Genomic DNA, 19,918 nt, shown 5'->3' with positions numbered 1-19,918 from the left:
AGAAAGATGTATAATAATATATACATAAATTGCCAGCAAAAACTCTACATATGACTATACAATGGATGAAGACAATTATCTGAGGAGTTTAAATGATTAGAATAAATGAAAGTGCAAATGTGTGGTAAGAGTGACAAATAAAAAGTGAAAAATATATATTTAAATGGAATTAAAGTGGAAGTGCATAAATAAATAAGTTGAAAGTTGCTTTTATTAACAAAAAATCAATATGACAAAAGTGTATAAAAAGATAAGTGGGAAATAATAAATAAATAAAAGCAAGTGAAAAAGGTGAAATGAAAACGATTTTTTGAGAGAAGTGCTGACTATAATACCTCAAAATATTCATTGATATAAATCAATGTGAGCCATAACTAATCATACAATTATTCCGATAAAACAAATAACATACGTATGTAGACATAACCTCATAGACATATGAGTATATTTCAAGTTGTATTCCACATCGCATAATTCCTCGATATATTGCATTTACTTCAATGAGTTTTGACTGACGAGCATAAATAGATATACTAGTATGCTATGATAAACCCGCAAGGGAAAAAATCTGGTCCCGGAAGATACAATAAGTTTAACAATATGGGTCTAGTCTGTATGAAGAGAAAATGTGTAAAATCATAATAAAAAATATATATACAAACAATATAAGAATATGCGTCAATATACACATTCAACACCACTAAAATAAGCTGACAGTCAAAGAAATGCAGAGAACCCAGTGGTCTCATTTAAACCCTTAGGGTATGTTCACACGGCCTATTTACGGACGTAATTCGGGCGTTTTAACCCCCGAATTACGTCCGACATTACGGCTTGAAAGCGTTGACAAACATCTGCCCATTGAAAGCAATGGGCTGACGTTTGTCTGTTCGCACGAGGCGTATATTTACGCGTCGCTGTCAAAAGACGGCGCGTAAATAGGCGCCCGCGCCAACGAAGTGTCATGTCACTTCTTCAGGCGTAAATGGAGCCGTTTTCCATGGACTCCATGGAAAACCAGCTCCAGTTACGTCCGTAATGGACGCGCGTTCAAGCGCCTGCACATGCCGTTATGGCTGAAAAGACGGCAGTAACTCTTTCAGCACCCTGGACAGTGAATTCCGATCAGAATATAGAGCAACCTGTAAAAAAAATTAACAAGACGTTCATACTTACCGAGAACTTCCTGCTTCCTCCAGTCTGGTCTCCCGGCCGTTGCCTTGGTGACGCGTCCCTCTCGACATCCGGCCCGACATCCCTGGATGACGTTTCAGCCCATGTGACCGCTGCAGCCAATCACAGGTCAATCCCAGGCTGCAGCGGTCACATGGACTGCCGCGTCATCCAGGGAGGTCGGGCTGGATGTCAAGAGAGGGACGCGTCACCAAGACAACGGCCGGGTAAGTATGAATTTCTTTAACTTTTATTACATAAAGGGCTGTCCCTTCTCCCTGCACTGATAGAGAGAAGGGGCTGCCGATTAGTGCAGTGCTATTTTGCAGCCAAAAACGTGCCCGTAAATACGGGTGGAATACGGGTGACACCGGACCCATATTTACGGGCACGGGTCCGTAAATACTGGTGCAAAACGGGTCGAATACGTGTGACACCGGACCCGTATTTATGCCAGTATTTACGGGTGGGAAAAAATACGGTCGTTTGAAGCTTCCAGATCCAATTGCATTCTCTTTTCAAGAGGAGTTTCTTTAGATCACCCCCTCTCATATCAGTAATGATATGGTCAATACCTTTGACCTTAAATATTCTAGAGTTGCATGAGTGATGGAGTCGGAAATGTTTGGGGATTGTTTTTAATTGTTCCACTTCTATTGCCATTTTGGCACTTTCTATATCTCTGACGTGTTCTCTGACGCGAATCCGCAGCTCGTGAGTAGTCATGCCAGTATAGATTTTAGGGCATGAACATGTCGCATAATAAATGACGCCCTTTGTATTACAAGTAATTGGCCAGCAGATTTTAAATTGATTGGTACCGCTTGAGTCAACAAAAAACTCAGAGCGCTCAATGTTGGGACAACTTAAACAATCCCCACATGATCTGCACCCCCATTTAGGGCCTTTTGGGCCAAACATTTTACGAGGTTTATTTGGTGTCAAATAACTATGTACTATTGCATCACGCACATTGGGCGCTCTGCGAGGTGCCATAGCAGGATAATTAGGTAGCACTTTTTGTAGCGTTGGATCAGTTAACAACACAGACCAAAATTTACACAGAATGTCACGCATCTCAGCCCAACGAGAATTAAATGTGGTTACAAACCTCACCTTCGCTTTTTGCTCTTTTTTTGGGGGGCTAATTTGCAGAAGTTGTTCTCGAGAGGTGTTTAGTGCTAGATAATGCGCCTTACGTATGATACGATGACTATACCCTCTTTGAATAAACCTATCCTTAAGCTCATTGGATCGAAATTTAAAATCCTCCGAAGTTGAGCAGATCTTTTTGACACGTAAAAACTGTCCAATTGGAATTGCCTCAATGGTGTGTCGAGAATGTGAGGAGGTCACATGCAGTAGCGACTTGGTCGACATTTCCTTACGATGGAGGTCAGTCTGTAAAAAAACATTCAAGTCCCTTTTAATTAAAAAAATATCCAGAAAATCAATGATGACTCCACTTACAAGTAAGCTTAATATTAAGTGATTTCTGATTCAATGTGTTGATGAATAACAATAATTCATCTGAAGTTCCCTGCCAGATCATGAAAATATCGTCAATGTAGCGGGCCCAGAAGAGGACCCGGCTCATTGACGGTACACCATGTGACAGGAAAAGATCCCTCTCCCACAGCCACCATAAACTTATGCTTAAACCCATGTTAAATGTTTTGCATGGCTTACTTATAATAGCATACATTGTTATACTGATGCCGCACTTTGCTGCATTCATATAGGGTCATTGTATTATTTGTATGCCCTCTGTGGGGCCATACTTGCACTTGCACTTTCTTGATGGTCTGCTATAGGTACTAATTTATGCTCTGTATCCATTCAATAGTCACACAGTCTTTTGTCCCGTTTTTAACTGTGGTTTATGGATTCCTCATTTTAATCTATTGTCTATTGTCCCTTATGTGTTTCAATAAAATATTTTTCTATTTTCATTATATTTTGTGTGAGCATCTATTTCTTATAGGTTATATATTTCGTTTTTGATGCTTCTGGGTTTACACCCTTGAATCAGCCCATACAGATTATAATACTCTTACTTCTTGTACTTTATATGTTTGGGCTATATTGATTCATGCTGCTTTTTCGGTTAGGTTATAAACTCTTGTATGTTGTCCCAGTAAGTTTCCTGCAAGTACTCCATAAATATACCCATAGGTTCGTTGGTTGAGCCTTTTGCATGTGATAGGGAATTAGATTGCGAGCTCCTGGGTACATGGACTGGTGATAGTGATACTATGTACATGACTTTGAAATATGTTGGTGCTATATGAGCAACGTGCTATAAAATGCAAGCAATAATTTGCACAGCAGACAATGATAATGACCTGGGTTATAAACAGGTAACACATTATTCAGATGAACCGTCGCAGGATACCGGAATCTCGCAATGTAACACGGCTCCGAGCTGCGACTGACATTACAGGGCACAGGAAAAATTAGAACATTATAATGAGAAAACCTGAACATTTCTATTCCTGATGCTGCAGGATTCATCACGTCCGGGGGGCGCGCGGTTATGGAGACCTCAGAACGGTTTATAAACTTTTCACAGCTTGTTATTCTCAGCCTGAGGAAAGATGGGAAATTATCACTTGTATCAAGTCACATTAGAGTTAATTCCTCAATTCTGTAAAAATAAATTGGTTTATGAAGGAATTCTTCAGCATTGGTGGATAGAAGCGACAAGCAGGTGAATAAATATGTGCCCCCCATGCATAAAATGTGTTGGATGTGGCTCAGGTTGTGATGTGAGGGGGTTACGAAATTATAACTCTTGGAGCTTCTCTTACTCATGGCTGTAACATAATATCATTGGTCTTAAAGGGGTTATCCAAGATTTTAAAATTGCTGGCCTATCCTTAAAGGGTAACTAAATGTTCAACAAACTTCTGACATGTCATAGTGATATGTCAGAAGTTTGGATTGGTGGGGGTCCGAGCGCTGAGACCCCCACCAATCGCTAAAACGAAGCGGCAGAAGCGCTCAGCCACTTAGTTTCTGTTCGGCTTTTACCGGAAAGCCGATGTATCGGAATAAGGGCTCATAGACTTTCTATTGAGTCCGTACTCGGATACATTGTTTTCCGGAAAAAGCAGAAAAGAAACGAAGTGGCTGAGCACTCACCCGAGTGATTCTGCCGCTTCGTTTTAGCGATTGGTGGGGGTCTCAGTGCTCGGACCCCCACCGATCCAAGCTTCTGACATGTCACTATGACATGTCTGAAGTTTGTCAAACGTTTAGTTACCCTTTAAGATAGGCCAGTAATATTAGATCAGTGGCGGTCCGACTCTCGCCACCCTCTCTGATCAACTGCTTGAAGGGGCCGGGGTGCTCGTACACTCGTAAAATCCTGAATATCCGCTTTAAGACATTTATCCTTCACAGTGAAATACATTTATGTTTTTATTTTCAAATTGCATTTTATTTATATATTTTTTTATAAGTATTTGAATTCTTATGTAGTCAAACCAGAGGACGTATATTGAGAAAATTAGGGGTTAAAGTAAAAATGTGCACCATTGTGGACAGCATATTATATTTTATTTTGTAAGAAGATAGTATTCTGGGTGCTGAGACCCCCCCCCCCACCCCCACAGGTCACTGGAAGAGAGGGTGTGCTGTGCCTATTCGCTTTCCATTGCCCCTAAAGTATTTACTCGAGAGAGACGATAGATGATGATAATAAGAGTAGATAGATAGATAGATAGATAGATAGATAGATAGATAGATAGATAGATAGATAGATAGATAGATAGATAGATAGATATGAGATAGATAGATAGATAGATAGATAGATAGATAGATAGATAGATAGATAGATAGATAGATAGATAGATAGATAGATAGATAGATAGATAGATAGATAGATAGACTGATAGTTCGTCACCATTCCGGCAGGTTTCCATTTTAACAACGGAATCAATAGCGGAGTCGACTGCGCTATTGATTCCGTCAGAAAAACGGAAACCTGCCGGAGTGGTGACGAACGGAAACCATTAGCAATGTTTCCGTCACCATTGATATCAATGGTGACGGAAACGGAAGCTGTGGTTTCAGTTTGACTTTCCGTTGCTGGGCTCACCCGATGGAAACCTACGACAGAACCCCGGAACGGAAAGCGAACGGTGATGTGAACAGGCCCTAAGTAGGAAATCGCCAAAGGTGAAATGTATCATGTCAAGGGCACCGGATAATTCCTTGAGAAATCTCGTCTCCATCTGTGACAACCCGTAGGATGACAGCTCATGTCTTTGTTTCTGTTTTCTCTGAGAGTAACATGATATCTGAGATTGAAAGACAGCTGACCCCATTATTAAGCAGTTATTTATATATTTAAAGGAGTTCTCCACTTCGGACGTTGAGTCCCCCAACGATAATCTGATCAGAATGTCCTGCCACTGGGAACCCATTGATGATCAGCTGCAATCTGTGGAGGAACCTAGCAGCAAGTGTTGAATTTCCCTGCAGCACCACCACAGGAGAAATGAAGCATTACACAGTTCACGTAGAAATCCATGGGCAATCTGTGTAACGCATGGATGTGCCGGGTCCTCCAGTTAGAGAGAGAGAGAGAGAGAGAGACACTCTTTGTAGACATTTTCCACTCTCGCTTATAGATGAGGATCTGAACAGGGGATTTCAATAATGACCTGGGTTATGAATGAAGGTGCAGTCCCCTGTACAGGTGATTTACCTTCCCGTAATCTCCTGATATAAAGAAAGTAGGAGTAAAATCTCTGGTGCCAGAAAATGAAATCTACTGAATGATAAATATGTTGGGCCGCAGATGGCCCCTCCCCTTCTGCTAAGCTCCACCCACTTTCCGCAAAAAGTGCAGCGAAAGCTGAACAAGAGTCGCAATTTCTACAGCACATTTTGACTTTTGTGCCATTTGCAACTTTTCAACACCAGAAAACTGAAATTGAAAAGTTAATAAATCCCCACTTAAGTATATAATTCTATAGCGTCATGAGCAAAACCACAGCCGTAATGGCCAGAGGAGGGGCTGAGGGGGTCCACCCAGGTGTAGCAACAGTGGCGCCTCTAGGGGGAGCTCCATATATACAACCAGCATTGGACTGGGGTTCCTTGGGGCCAGTAAAGGAGATGATTCTGAGGGTCCGCCCTTCATCTATACAGAACTTGTACATGTCCAATATTAATTGCATAGTAATCGGTTGTTATCATCACACACACCCAGGACACATCATCAATAATGTCTTATATATGACACTATACATCCTCTGGTGACTGACCTAGTAAAAGTAGTTTTCTTGCTAATATTATTGTACAGTATATATTGATATTGTATGAGTTGTCATTGTATATAATGCTATTGTATGTAATGTTGTTTTATGTATTGATATTGTATGTACTGATATTGATTGTAATGTTATTGTATGTGTTGATATTGTATCTACTAATATTATATGTAATGTTATTATATGTGCTAATATTGTATGTGTTGTTATTGTATATAATGCGGTGGCATGTAATATTATTGCAAGTAGTGATGTAGTATGTAATGATATTGTATGTAATGTTGTTTTATGTATTGATATTGTATGTACTGATATTGATTGTAATGTTGTTGTATATGTTGATATTGTATGTGTTGATATTGTATATCATGTTGTATGTAATTTCAGTGTACTGTAAGTACTGATATTGTATGGACGTATATTGTTTGTAATATTGTATGTGTTGATATTGCATGTACGGATACTGTATTTAATGTTATTGTATGGGTTGATATTGTATGTGATGTCATTGCATATGTTAAAAGGGTTATCTGGGAGATGACTATTTCAAAACTCAACTAGAAATGTAATACCTTGTCTCACATTTTGCTCTTTTTGCGTTTGTGTTATTCCCGGGGGCCTGCCGCTTGTTATCCTACCGTACTTCCGTGTTACGGACGTGTCACCAGAGCTTGATATAATATTATGTCATGTTATTGTATGTACTGATATTGTATGTAATGTTATTGTATGATATATAACTGGATGTACTGATAGTCTATGTACTAGTATTGCAGGATATATTACTGTATGTACTGATATTGTTTGTAATGTTATTGTTTGTAATGTTATTGTATGTACTGATATTGTATGTACTGATATTGTATGTACTGATAGTGTATGTAATGGTATGGTATGTGTTGATTCTGTATGTACTATTATTATATGACATATTACTGTATGTACTGGTATTGTATGTAATGTTATTGTATGATATATAACTGGATGTACTGATAGTCTATGTACTAGTATTGCAGGATATATTACTGTATGTACTGATATTGTTTGTAATGTTATTTTATGTACTGATATTGTATGTTCTGATATGGTATGTAATATTGTTTGTATTGTTATTGTAGGATATATAACTGTATGTACTAATATTGTATGTTCTGATATGGTATATAACGGTATTCTATAACATGCTATTGATGCTATGTATATACAGTTGCTGCTGGAGATTTGATCCTTCAGCCCTCGTCATTTCAGGAGTTTGTCATATTTTAAAAATTTTCCAGTTATAACAATTAATGTTGTAAGAAGCGGACGCTATTAAATAATTTATCTTGGAATACAGTAATATTTCAGCAGATGCTTTGATGGTTGACTCTAAGTGTAGGGATAATGTGGCTCATGAAATGCATGCAGATCCGCAGCTCGGCACTAAGAACGCTCTAATCATTTTTTTTGCAGATAATTGCCTTTGATGAATTAAGAACAGACTTCAAAAGCCCAATTGATCAGTGTAATCCTGCGCACGCGGTAAGTCGCCTCTCGCTCTGTCTTTGAAGATGTCTGTTTGCTCTGCAAGAATTAATTCTTTGTTTTATGATCATGGGTCAAGGGGCAGGGAATTATAAAGGTCACCATTGGGGCATTGCGTGCCACTAGCATGCCACCCATCAGGTATCAGCGGGAGAGTCTTGGATTTTTGGAACTGTCTTGTTGTGGGATTTTGAATGTCCTAATTCGGTGGAATCCAATTTGTAGTTGTGGCAAAACTGCAACTCTGAGAGCCGCAGGTTGGAGACCAGTCTAAAATGGTTTTGAGATCTAGGAAGGCCATTGGGACTTGCTATTATCAAAGGACATCTGAAATTATTCAAACCCCGCCTATTCATACAAGCCACACCCACATAAAGTGCCGTCAGACTGCCCCCTGTGAATAGACTAAGCAGAGTACCCCTCATAAACAGTAGTAGCTGGGGAAACTAAAGGAACAAATAAGCTTCCATTTAGAAAACCAAGTGCTCATTAAGTTCAGCAAAAGCCAAAATGCCACATGTATATAACTGCGTGTCCATAGTCCTTGGCATGGTTGCCCGGTAGATGCCCAATGAACAATCTCCTATAATTAAAGTATGGTTGAAATTCCCGGTAGTTCCGCTAACCCATAGCCAGAGCTCTCCGATCCTTCAACATTTGAATCCCAAATTATCAAGCAAACCTAGCAGGGTATATGGACTTCACAGAGGGGGTCCCACGCTCAGGACCCCCCTCTATTAGCCAGAGTGGAGAGCCACTAATACAGATGACCTCTCACTCTGATTGACCCGGCCTGTCCATGTATTACAATTCATTTGAATGGCCGATATGTAATACTACTTTTATACAAATGAATGCCCAAGAACAGCTGATCGTTGAGGGTTTGAGAAGCCGGACCCGCAGTGATCAGGTGATTGATGGACCAGTTTCAATCTGAAAAAAAATAATCTTATTAATACAAATGAAATGCCCCTCTTTATGCAAATACACATAAGCCCCACCTCTTTGGGAGTATAGTTCAATCCCACATAAAAATAAGTTGTTGGGAGCCATGGGTCTAAATTGCGATTGTATTTCTGTACTGCATGTGAGCATCAATTTATTTTAGTTATCAGGATAGGAATGAATGGCCTCCAAATATCCGACCCTGAAATATCAGGTTTATTAACTCTGTCGCACTGTATGGCTGGGTTCACACGAGCATGTTACGTCCGTAATGGACGGACGTATTTCGGCCGCAAGTCCCGGACCGAACACAGTGCAGGGAGCCGGGCTCCTAGCATCATAGCGATGTACAACGCTAGGAGTCCCTGCCTCGCTGCAGGACAACTGTCCCGTACTGTAATCATGTTTTCAGTACGGGAAAGTTGTTCCACGGAGAGGCAGGGACTCCTAGCGTCGTACATAACTATGATACTAGGAGCCCGGCTCCCTGCAGTGTGTTCGGTCCGAGACTTCTGGCCGAAATACGTTCCGTCCATTACGGACCGAACATGCTCGTGTGAACCCAGCCTATCAGTGGTGCACCAGTCTCTCCCTCAGTAGGCAGAGTAACAAAGCCACGACCATTTTCCCAGACACATTCCAATTTGTCAAAAAAAAAGTGTACGCACTGAGTACACTATGGGGCAGTTTTATTATGACTGCTGTTTTATACGCCAGTCTGAAAGGAAAGCGCGTTAGAGTGAATTGTGCAAAATTTATAAATTAGGCGCAAATTGTACTGTTTCAAAGTCAGAAGACGAAAACTACTCCTGATATAAGTAGATCTGTCGAACCCTCCCCCCCACTCCCAGTAAACCCTGTCCACTTTTAAAATCTTTTCAATCTTTCAAAAACTGGCGAGTCGCAATATTTTGCGCAAATATGGCATGCACCATCATTCGCAACTTTTTTAAGCCAAAAACATGGCGCAAATCTATTTGATAAATTCCTCTCTCTATTTTTTAGGGCATTTATGCCACAAAAAAGTTCCTATACGGGCACGTCCAGACGTGGCAGAGTTTTTCCGCTGCAAATGTTGGTGCAGATTTGGGGCAATTACGCAACGAATCTGCACCAACATTTGCATATTTGACAGGTAATTCAGATGTTGCAGAAAACACAGCGGACTTCACTTTTTGCATTGAAAAGGCTGAAATCCGCAGTGAAATTCCGCTTCTTCTCCGCGACAGTCAGTGCAGGCTGCGGAGGGAAAATTCCGCACCGCAGCTTATGGTCCGCAGCGGAGTTTTCCGCAATGTCTGAACTAACTTACCTAAAAATGTATTGAAACAAATGTAAAAAACGGCCGCTGGAGAATTCCACAGCAATTCCGCCACGTCTGGCCGTGCCCTAATAGTCACATCAGATCTCGGGCTCAGTTTACCGAGTGACTCCGGTGTCCCAGCGAAGCTTCTGTTCCATGAAGGCTGTACCCAGCTGTATACATATATCTGCTCTGTCACATCTCCAGTCGTATCTCCTACATTTGTGAGATGTATTGTGACTCATCGTACACAGTAGTAACTGAATTACATCGCAGCGCCAGTCCGGATACAGACTCCAGAAGCCACAGTCAGCATGCTCGCTGCTCATGAAGATGACATCGCCAAGGTTATACTGACAGAGTATACAGCAAATATGGACCCTTCAGGAAACATATATCTAATGTAGCAGAAATAACAATGGGACTCATTTTATTAGACACGATGGTGGTGTCCATTAGTGAAAAAGCTATTCAGGGTGTCCCAAAGAGCGCAGTCACAGATGTACAGTGGTATTATATACTGACAATCATGTATTTGACCCCTTCCTGCCCACACCACGTAAATTAACGGGCTAATGAACTGGTTCCCTATGCTACAATCTTGTTTTGATAGCACTGTGTGCTAACGCACACAGTGACAGCGGCAGGTGTGACGGCAGGATCGGGGTATCGGTGTGACGGCAGGATCGGGGTGTCGGTATGATAGCCCGATCCTGTACTGCGATAGGGACGGAAATCAGTTTATTCAGTTCCATGTGACAACAAAAAACCCTGAACACATATAAGCGATGGCTTCTCGCTGAAAAAATTAGGAAAAACTGTATTTTTTTTTCTATTTCTGCCCCATGTGTCCTCCGAAAAAGAAAAAAAACCCATTTTGAGTCAGACTAATAAACAAGAAAAAAATTCAATGACTTCAAGGCAGGCTTGTGGAGTGCTTGTACTCATACACAGCAGAGCTGCACTGTAAAGCATGGTGAAGGGAGACAACACAGCAGTCTGAGATTCTTAGGCTGTGTTCACATCACCGTTGCTCTTCCGTTGAGGGGTTCCATCAGAGGTTCCAACGGGTTAACCCCTCAACGGAAAGGCAAACGGAAACCTCCGCTTCCGTTTCCCTCACCATTGATCTCAATGGTGACAGAAATGTTGCTAAAGGTTTCTGTTCGTCACCATTGTGACAGGGTTCCATTGTTTTGATGGAATCAATAGAGTAGTCGACTGCACTATTGGTTCCGTCAAGAACAACAGAACCTTGTCACAATGGTGACGAACGGAAACCATTAGCAACGTTTCTGTCACCATTGAGATCAATGGTGAGGGATACGGAAGATGAGGTTTCACTTTGCCTTTCCGTTGAGGGGTTAACCCGACGGAAACCTCCGACGGAACCCCTCGACGGAAGGGGAACGGTCATGTAACAGGCCCTTATGAGACGAGGTGGATTCCAGACAACCTCCGTTTCCAATATGCAATGCAGATAAGCTGCATTCACTAATCATAGCTGTGTCGATATGTGGTATAGATATAAGGAAATTTTAAGTTAGTAGATCCCTCATTCTGGATCCTTATCCATTAGCCAGATCAGAGAGTGGCTACAAAGAGTGTTTCTTTCTCTAGAAGACCCGGCATGTCCATGTATTACTTGGACAGTCATTTATTTTAGTGACAACAGTGTAATACTTAATTTCCCCTATGGGGGTGCTGCAGGAGAACACTTGAACACTTGCTGCTGGGTTGCTCCCCAAATTACAGCTGATCACTGAGGGGTCCCAGCTAGGGTCAAACACTGACCACACAGGGCCCCTGTGCAAGAAGTTTATGGACCCGCTGTCAACACTGTACACATGCTGCTTATACGCAGGACACATGCCAACTATACGCTGGACACACACCGAGCATGCCCCACTGACAATCTGTACCAATTCTGCAAAATGTACACTTCACACGCTGGACACATGCATCACCTACACCCTGAACCCATGCTGCATATGTGCCACTTACAACCAGCACACATGCACCACTCACACATAGGACATATGACCCACAGGCACCACTCACACATAGGACACATAACGCAGAAGCGGCAGTCATGCACCGGTCACATGCTGGTGACAAGCCACACACACCGGAGACACGCACACATACCACACACAAACTTCTTGCACTACACATCAATTAATTAGACGTATCAAGTCTCTTTTTTTCCAATTGCCGAATGCTGATAGAATCCCTGCAAGTTGCAACAAAGATCCACCCTTGAGTTTGGTAAGCCCCGCCCACTTCACAACTAAGCCACGCCCTCCAGACAGTGTTACATTTGGGGCAGCTTTCTCAAGAGAGGGTCCTCCCCCCTTTAGGGTGGTATGTCCGCCTGGTGCACCAGCAGCAAGACAACCTGTTAACAGCTTATCGTCAGAAGACCCTTCTAACAAAAAGAGACTGTCTACAGTGGAGTACCCCTTTAAATTTAGGTCGTTGTAAATACACCACATGAGCGTTATAAAAATTGATTTCGCTCTGAGCGCTATTATTCAGTGATTGCGGCGATTTGTATTCACCGCACTACGAGCGGATCTCATTATCCTCCACGGCAGATTTAGAGTTTTGATACAGAATCTTCTCAATTGCTACAATAAATCTTCTCGTACCTCAGATTGCGCCGGATGATGATAATGTCTCCCGGAGAATGTGGAGCTCAATAATTACTAAATACAAACATATATCATAAGAAACTTGTTACTCTGGTTTACTGCTCTTCCTACAGAGATCACTTTAGGTAACAAGGTTTGTGAGTTCATAGATTATCGGAGTCCTGTTATTCAGCTCAGAACAGGAGCTGCAGTTATAATCTGTATATTATCAGCGTGTATCTGTGTTATTACAGGCCAGTATATGGCTATGTTATTATAAATCCAGGCAGGAATGGGAATTTTCCAATAAGGCCTCATGCACATGGCAAAGTGTGGCAGCGCAAGGAGTTCCATCAGTTCCCCATTACAGAGCCATAAGCACACTATGGGCCACCATATGCACGCCTGCCAACAGCGTAGTATCGGCTCCAGGTTTATATGGGCACTTGGGCGACACAGGCTTAGTAGGCCCCTTTGCGGGGTTACTCACGGCGGCAGTAAAATGGCAGAAAACGTCACTTTGTGCCCCCATATAGACGTTAGGCCCTGTTTATGCCCCCATATAGAAGTTAGGCCCCCAGTTTGTACCCCCATAAATTTAGTGCCCTCTGTAGATAGTGCCACACAGCCCCCCCTCCCAGGTAGTGCCACACTGCCCCCCCTCCCAGGTAGTGCCACACAGCCCCCCCATGTAGTGTCACACATCCCCCTCCCAGGTAGGGCCACACAGCCCCCCTCCCCGGTAGTGCCACACAGCCCCCCTCCCCGGTAGTGCCACACAGCCCCCGTCCCCGGTAGTGGCACACAGCCACCCTCCCTGGTAGTACCACACAACCCCCCTCCCTGTAGGTAGCGCCTTTGGGGTTACCTCTAGAAGTGGAATCCCCAGACAGAGCATTGCCGACGCTCTGGCTGGGGATTCCGCTTTGGGAGGAGCCCCTGACCTCACTGTCCATATATGGACAGTGTTGTCAGGGGCAACTCCAGAGCCATAGTCCCAGGCAGAGCACTACTAGCACTCTGCCTGGGACCAGGGGTGCAGCTAAAGGCTCATGGGCCCTGGTACAAGAATTCAGCTTAGCCCCCTAACCCTCTCCAACACCACCAGACCCCTGCGCATGCCTATGCCCAGCTGCCTTGCCCAACAGACCCCATGAATGCCCCCACAGTATAATGCCCTCCATAGCTGCCCCCACAGTATAATGCCACCACACAGTATAATGCCCACCATAGCTACCCCCACACAGTATAATGTCCCACCCATAACTGCCCCCACACAGTATAATGCTCCCCATAGCTGACCACCAGAGTATAATGCTCCCCATAGCTGCCCCACACAGTATAATGCCCCCCATAGCTGACCACCACAGTATAATGCCCCCATAGCTGCCCCCACAGTATAATGGTCCCCCCACAGTATAATGCAACCCCATAGCTGCCCCCACAGTATAATGCCCCCCATAGCTGCCACATACAGTGTAATACCCCATACAGTATAATGCCCCCCATAGCTGCCCCATACAGTATAATGCCACCATACAGTATAGTGCCCCCATAGCTGCCCCTTACAGTATAATTCCCCCATGCAGTATAATGCACCCATAGCTGCCCCATACAGTATAATTACCCCATACAGTATAATGCCCACCATAGCTGCCGCACAGTATAATGCCCCTATAGCTGCCCCACAGTATATTGTCACCCATAGCTGCCACATACAGTATAATGCCCCCATAGCTGCCCCATACAGTGTAATTTCCCCATACAGTATAATTCCCTCCATAGCTGCCCCATACAGTATAATGCCCCCATACAGTATAATGCCCCCTTAGCTGCCCCATACAGTGGAATGCCCCCATACAATATAATGCCCCCATAGCTGCCACATACAGTATAATACCCCCATAGCTGCCCCATACAGTGTAATTTCCCCATACAGTATAATTCCCTCCATAGCTGCCCCATACAGTATAATGCCCCCATACAGTATAATGCCCACCACAGCTGCCCCATACAGTATAATTCCCCATACAGTATAATTCCCCCATAGCTGCCCCATACAGTATAATGCCCTCTATAGCTGCCACGTACAGTATAATGCCCCATAGCTGCCCCATACAGTATAATGCCCTCTATAGCTGCCCCATACAGTATAATGCCCCCATACAGTATAATGGCCTTCATAGCTGCCACAAACAGTAAAATGCCACACACAGTATAATGCCCCCCATAACTGCCCCATACAGTATAATGCCCCCATAGCTGTCCCATACAGTATAATGCCCCATACAGTATAATGCCCCCCATAGCTGTCCCATACAGTATAATGCCCCCATACAGTATAATGCCACCCATACAGTATAATGCCCCCCTAGCTACCCCATACAGTATAATGCCCCCATACATTATAATGCCCTCCATAGCTGTCCCATACAGTATAATGCCCCCCATACAGTATAATTCCCCCATACAATATAATTCCCCCCCATAGCTTCCCCCACAGTATATTGCCACTTAAAGCTGCCACATACAGTATAATGCCCCAATAGCTGCCCCATACAGTATAATGCCCCCATAGCTGCCACATACAATATAATTTCCCACGCAGTATAATGCCCCCATAGCTGCTCCATACAGTATAATGCTCCCCATAGCTGACCACCAGAGTATAATGCTCCCCATAGCTGCCCCTCACAGTATAATGCCCCCCATAGCTGACCACCACAGTATAATGCCCCCATAGCTGCCCCCACAGTATAATGCTCCCCCCACAGTATAATGCAACCCCATAGCTGCCCCCACAGTATAATGCCCCCCATAGCTGCCACATACAGTGTAATACCCCATACAGTATAATGCCACCCATACAGTATAATGCCCCCCATAGCTGCCCCATACAGTATAATGCCACCATACAGTATAGTGCACCCATAGCTGCCGCACAGTATAATGCCCCTATAGCTGCCCCACAGTATATTGCCAACCATAGCTGCCACATACAGTATAATGCCCCATACAGTATAATGCCCCCATAGCTGCCCCATACAGTGTAATTTCCCCATACAGTATAATTCACTCCATAGCTGCCACATACAGTGTAATACCCCATACAGTATAATGCCCCCATAGCTGCCCCATACAGTATAATGCCACCATACAGTATAGTGCACCCATAGCTGCTGCACAGTATAATGCCCCTATAGCTGCCCCACAGTATATTGCCAACCATAGCTGCCACATACAGTGTAATACCCCATACAGTATAATGCCCCCCATAGCTGCCCCATACAGTATAATGCCACCATACAGTATAGTGCACCCATAGCTGCCGCACAGTATAATGCCCCTATAGCTGCCCCACAGTATATTGCCAATTATAGCTGCCACATACAGTATAATGCCCCATACAGTATAATGCCCCCATAGCTGCCCCATACAGTGTAATTTCCCCATACAGTATAATTCCCTCCATAGCTGCCCCATACAGTATAATGCCCCCATACAGTATAATGCCCACCACAGCTGCCCCATACAGTATAATTCCCTCCATAGCTGCCCCATACAGTATAATGCCCACCACAGCTGCCCCATACAGTATAATTCCCCATACAGTATAATGCCCCCATAGCTGCCCCATACAGTATAATGCCCCTATAGCTGCCCCATACAATATAATGCCCCCATACAGTATAATGCCCTTCATAGCTGCCACAAACAGTAAAATGCCACACACAGTATAATGCCCCCCATAACTGCCCCATACAGTATAATGCCCCCATAGCTGTCCCATACAGTATAATGCCCCATACAGTATAATGCCCTCCATAGCTGCCCCATACAGTATAATGCCCCCCATAGCTGTCCCATACAGTATAATGCCCCATACAGTATAATGCCCTCCATAGCTGCCCCATACAGTATAATGCCCCCCATAGCTGTCCCATACAGTATAATGCCCCCATACAGTATAATGCCACCCATACAGTATAATGCCCCCCTAGCTACCCCATACAGTATAATGCCCTCCATAGCTGTCCCATACAGTATAATGCCCCCCCATACAGTATAATTCCCCCATACAATATAATTCCCCCCCATAGCTGCCCCACAGTATATTGCCACTTAAAGCTGCCACGTACCGTATAATGCCACCATACAGTATAATGCCCCAATAGCTGCCCCATACAGTATAATGCCCCCATAGTTGCCACATACAATATAATTTCCCACGCAGTATAATGCCCCCATAGCTGCCCCATACAGTATAATGCCCTCCATAGCTGCCCCACACAGTATAATGCCCCCATAGCTGTCCCATACAGTATAATGCAATATAATGCCCCCATACAGTATAATGCCACCATACAGTATAATGGCCATAAAGTATAATGCCCCCATAGCGGCCCCATATAGTATAATGCCCTCCATAGCTGTCCCATGCAGTATAATTCCCCCATACAGTATAATGCACCCATAGCTGCCCCATACAGTATAATGCCCCCATACAGTATAATGCCCCATAGCTGCCCCATACAGTATAATGCCCCCTTAGCTGTCCCATACAGTATAATGCCCCCATACAGTACAATGCCCATACAGTATAATGCCCCCATAGCTGCCCCATACAGTATAATGCCCCCATACAGTACAATGCCCTCCATTGCTGTCCCATACAGTATCATGCCCCCATACAGTATAATGCCTCCATTGTGGCCCCATATAGTATAATGCCCCCATACAGTATAGTGCCCATACAGTATAATTCCCCCCATAGCTGCCCCATACAGTATAATGCCCCATATAGCATATTGCCCACCATAGCTGCCACAAGCAGTATAATGCCCCACAAATTATAATGCCCCAATAGCTGCCCCATACAGTATAATGCCCCCATAGCTGTCCCATACAGTATAATGCCCCCATAGCTGTCCCATACAGTATAATGCCCCACGCAGTATAATGCCCCCATAGCTGTCCCATATAGTATAATGCCCCACGCAGTATAATGCCCCCATAGCTGTCCCATATAGTATAATGCCCCCATACAGTATAATGCCCCCATAGCTGCCCCCACAATATAATGCACCTATAGCTGCCCCCACAGTATATTGCCACCCATAGCTGCCACATACAGTATAATGCCCCCATACAGTACAATGCCCACCATAGCTGTCCCATACAGTAAAATTCCCCCCATACAGTATAATGCCCCCTTAGCAGCTGCCATATGAACCCCCCTCCCATACCCAGTATAATGCCCCTATATGTATGTACCTAATAGAAAAATAATAACATAATTACTTACCTATCCCCGTTCCCACGACGGGTGGAGGATCATTCTCCTCCTCTGCACTGTGTTGTGGGTGACTCGGCGCAGACAGGCGCAATGACGACACTATATCGCGCCTGCCTGCGCCAAGCTGCTCGTGGCACAGAGAATGCTCCAGCATTGAACCCAACTGAATGTGTGTCCTGTGGCAGCGCTGCGTGGCAACGGGTCCCCGAGGCTTAGGAGCCCGGTCACAGTTATGACCGTTGCGACCCCTATAGCTACGACACTGCCTGGGACACTGCACTGCTCCTGACAACACTGTCCATATATGGACAATGATGTCAGGGACTTTCCCAGAGACAGAGTCCTGGAGCAGAGCCGCTAGCGCTCTGCCTGAGACTCCTTCTCTCCTCCTCACATCACTGTCCATATATGGACAGTGATGCTGTGATGACGGCAGCGTCCACACTCGGCAGCCGAGTGGGCCCCCCAAAGTGTAGTGGGCCCCCGGCACTTGCCCGAGTTCGCCGGGTGCTGATGCCGGCCCTGGACCATAGAACAGCTGTCAGGTCCCCATTAAAAAGAGTCCAAATGGGACACCCAGCGTAATCTTCAGAGGAAAAGGCAATAAGTGTTCAATTCTCCTGCAGCGCCACCACAGGGGAAATTAAGCATTACACAGCTCCCATTAAAATCAATTTGCTGTCCATGTAGTGCATAAATCTACCAGGTGCTCCAGAATGGGAGACGTTCTTTCTGGCTAAAAGATGGGGGTCTTAAATGGGGCGTAAATTCTCAAATAGGACATTTTGAAAAGACGTTTTCCAAACCAGACAAACCCTTTAATAAATAGTTAGCTAACAAATCTATTTCTGCCCCTACCGCCTACCCATACTTTTAAATCCCCATTCGCAGGACATTTTAAGCCCCACCCACAACAACTTCCAGAAACGCGCAATTTGGTCATATTTGCATAAACTCCACCCCTTCGAGGGCATTTTTGGAAGAAAAAAGCGGATGTTGGGAGGTATGTCTACTTACCCCCGAGTCTGTGAAAATGTCAATCACTCCTGATTTTAATCTCTCACTTTTCTATTACAGAGGGAACGACTGAGAAACATTGAGCGAATCTGCTTCCTCCTCAGGAAGGTGAGTCTGGTGTTTTTTTTTTGGAAGTTAGACAAAGTATTAAAAGTTAACTCTATCAATAGCCAAACTTCGGTAATGATGTTTCTTTTACTTACAGGGTTAGGCCTCATGCACACGAACGTAAAAACGGCCGTAATTACGGGCCCATAGACTTCTATTGGCCACAGGTACCTCCCCGTATGCTTACGGGAAGGTGCCCGGGCCGTTGAAAAATATAGAACATGTCCTATTTCAGGCCGTAATTACGGCACGGGCAGCCCATAGAAGTCTATGGGGCTCCCATAATTACGGGTGGCTATGTGTGTGCACCCGTAATTACTGGGAGCTTTGCTAGGAGACGTCAGGAGATAGTCACTGTCCAGGGTGCTAAAAGAGTTAATCGGTCAGTGCGGGACAGGGAGAAGGGGCTGCACTGATCGGCAGTAACTCTTTCAGCACCCTGGACAGTGAGTACCATGCGCGGTGCTCACAATATAGATGTCTAAACTTCAAAAACCCGTAACAAAAAAAAGTTAATACTTACCCAGAACTCCCTGCTTCTTCCTCCAGTCCGGCCTCCTGGGATAACATTTCAGCCCATGTGACCGCTGCAGCCAATCACAGGCTGCAGTGGTCACATGGACTGCCGCGTCATCCA

General features: G+C 44.2%; 1 protein-coding gene across 1 annotated transcript in view; it reads left to right on the top strand.

The window, feature by feature from the left end:
* The window catches only part of CNIH3 (cornichon family AMPA receptor auxiliary protein 3), an 86,909-nt gene that overhangs the window by 50,282 nt on the left and 16,709 nt on the right, over nucleotides 1-19,918 (top strand). The window contains exons 2-3 of the mRNA XM_075864614.1: nucleotides 7,908-7,976; nucleotides 19,234-19,281. Of these exons, the coding sequence (XP_075720729.1) occupies nucleotides 7,908-7,976; nucleotides 19,234-19,281 (117 nt within the window). The remainder of the gene's footprint in view (nucleotides 1-7,907; nucleotides 7,977-19,233; nucleotides 19,282-19,918) is intronic.

This window comes from Rhinoderma darwinii, chromosome 4 (genome assembly GCF_050947455.1).
Source record: "Rhinoderma darwinii isolate aRhiDar2 chromosome 4, aRhiDar2.hap1, whole genome shotgun sequence".
Lineage (NCBI taxonomy): Eukaryota > Metazoa > Chordata > Amphibia > Anura > Rhinodermatidae > Rhinoderma > Rhinoderma darwinii.
The sequence above is the reverse complement of the archived record's forward strand: the minus strand, read 5'-3'. Positions and strand labels throughout refer to the sequence as shown.